At 64.1% G+C, this 1,413-nt stretch overlaps 1 protein-coding gene across 1 annotated transcript in view; it reads right to left on the minus strand.

Moving 5' to 3' along the window:
* Positions 1-961, minus strand: part of Slc1a4 (solute carrier family 1 member 4) — a 30,023-nt gene extending 29,062 nt beyond the window's left edge. The window contains exon 1 of the mRNA XM_015479602.2: positions 125-961. Within this exon, the coding sequence (XP_015335088.1) occupies positions 125-651 (527 nt within the window). The 5' untranslated portion in view covers positions 652-961. The remainder of the gene's footprint in view (positions 1-124) is intronic.
* Between the last annotated feature and the right edge of the window lie 452 nt (positions 962-1,413).

Here is a 1,413-nt window from a genome sequence, read left to right on the forward strand (position 1 = left end):
ATATATATATATATATATATAAAAGTTATAGGCCACCAACAGCCAATTAACTTAGAATATATGTGTACGTGTACCATCTGGATGGAGACACCCACTTCGCCTCTGGCTAAATGAGCAGTATTACCTGACCAGGTCAAGGAAAGAGTCCACCGTCTCTTTGGGGACCGGAGGAGGCCCAGCGTCTTCCAATCCCAGGTCACTGGACTGAAGGGTCTGCGCGCCGGATCCTGGCTTGATGATGAACGCCAAAGCGACAGCAAGCGCTGAGGCACTAAGCGTTGTGAGGCCAAAGTAGGCAACAGCTATGCCGCCCAGACGCCCCAGGGAGCTGGCGTCCAGAGAAGCAGCGCCGGACACCAGGCTGCAGACCACCAGCGGCAGGATGATCATGCGCAGCATGCGGAGCAGCATGTCTCCCGGGAAGGCCAGGTAGGTGATCTGTGTGCGGGTGAGATTTAACTCGCGTAGCGCAGCACCCAGGCCGGCGCCCGCCACCACCCCCGACACTGTCAGCAACACTTGCGCGTGGCGCCGCAGGAAGCCAGAACAACGCCGCGAGCGTCCCACAGCGGTAACGGGTGCGCCAGGCCCCGCTGCAGGCCCTGTCTGGGCGCCGTCGAGGTAGCCGTTAGTCTCGCTGCTTTTCTCCATGGCGCGGCCGTGTGCTCCAAGCTGGAGGAGACAGGGAACTGGAGCTCTGTAAAGACGGGCTCCCAAATGAATGGATCGGGCGGAGCTAGCGGCGTCTGCCAGCTACACCGGGCAGAGTCAGGAAGGCGGCCCCACGGTCTTCGGTCTCGGCGGAGTAGCAGGTGCGGGAAGGGCGAACAGAGGCGTGGGTTGCGGGTTGCAGTCCCGAACAGAGCGGACCGCACCGCGCCCAGCCTTTTCACAGCAGCCACGAGCTGGAGATGATGCAACGCTGGTGCTGAGCGGGAGGACGCAGACGGAGGAGGGAGTGAGCGGGGAGTGGCCAGAGCCCGCCCCGCCCCGCCCTCTGCCCCGCCCCTCGCGGATACGGCCAATCGGAACCCTGGCGCCACCGCCGCCGCCAGCTCTTGGCCACCTTAGGGTTGTTCGGCGCGTGGTTGAAGGATCGGCTGGGCCCCCGCGCGGGCCAATCCTGGATTCCGCCGCTGCCTCCCGGCCCAGCTAACGGAAGCTGGTCCCCGACAAGCGCGGGAGGCGCGGCCTGGGGCATGGCCCGGGCTCGTTGGCACCCGCCGGGCCGCTCCGGGCCAACCGGGGTCTGGACCCTCGGGATCAGAGGGCCAGGAGAACATGGAACGTCGCAGCGTTCTTTAACCAGGGGATGGGGGTGGGGAAGGCTTCTTGTCAGGGTCAAGAGCGCTCGTCTGCGTCCTCCGAGCGGGGACGTGAGCGCAGAAGAGGATCCAGGGCGATCATTCCACT

Source organism: Marmota marmota, unplaced genomic scaffold (genome assembly GCF_001458135.2).
Source record: "Marmota marmota marmota unplaced genomic scaffold, marMar, whole genome shotgun sequence".
In the NCBI taxonomy this organism is placed as follows: domain Eukaryota; kingdom Metazoa; phylum Chordata; class Mammalia; order Rodentia; family Sciuridae; genus Marmota; species Marmota marmota.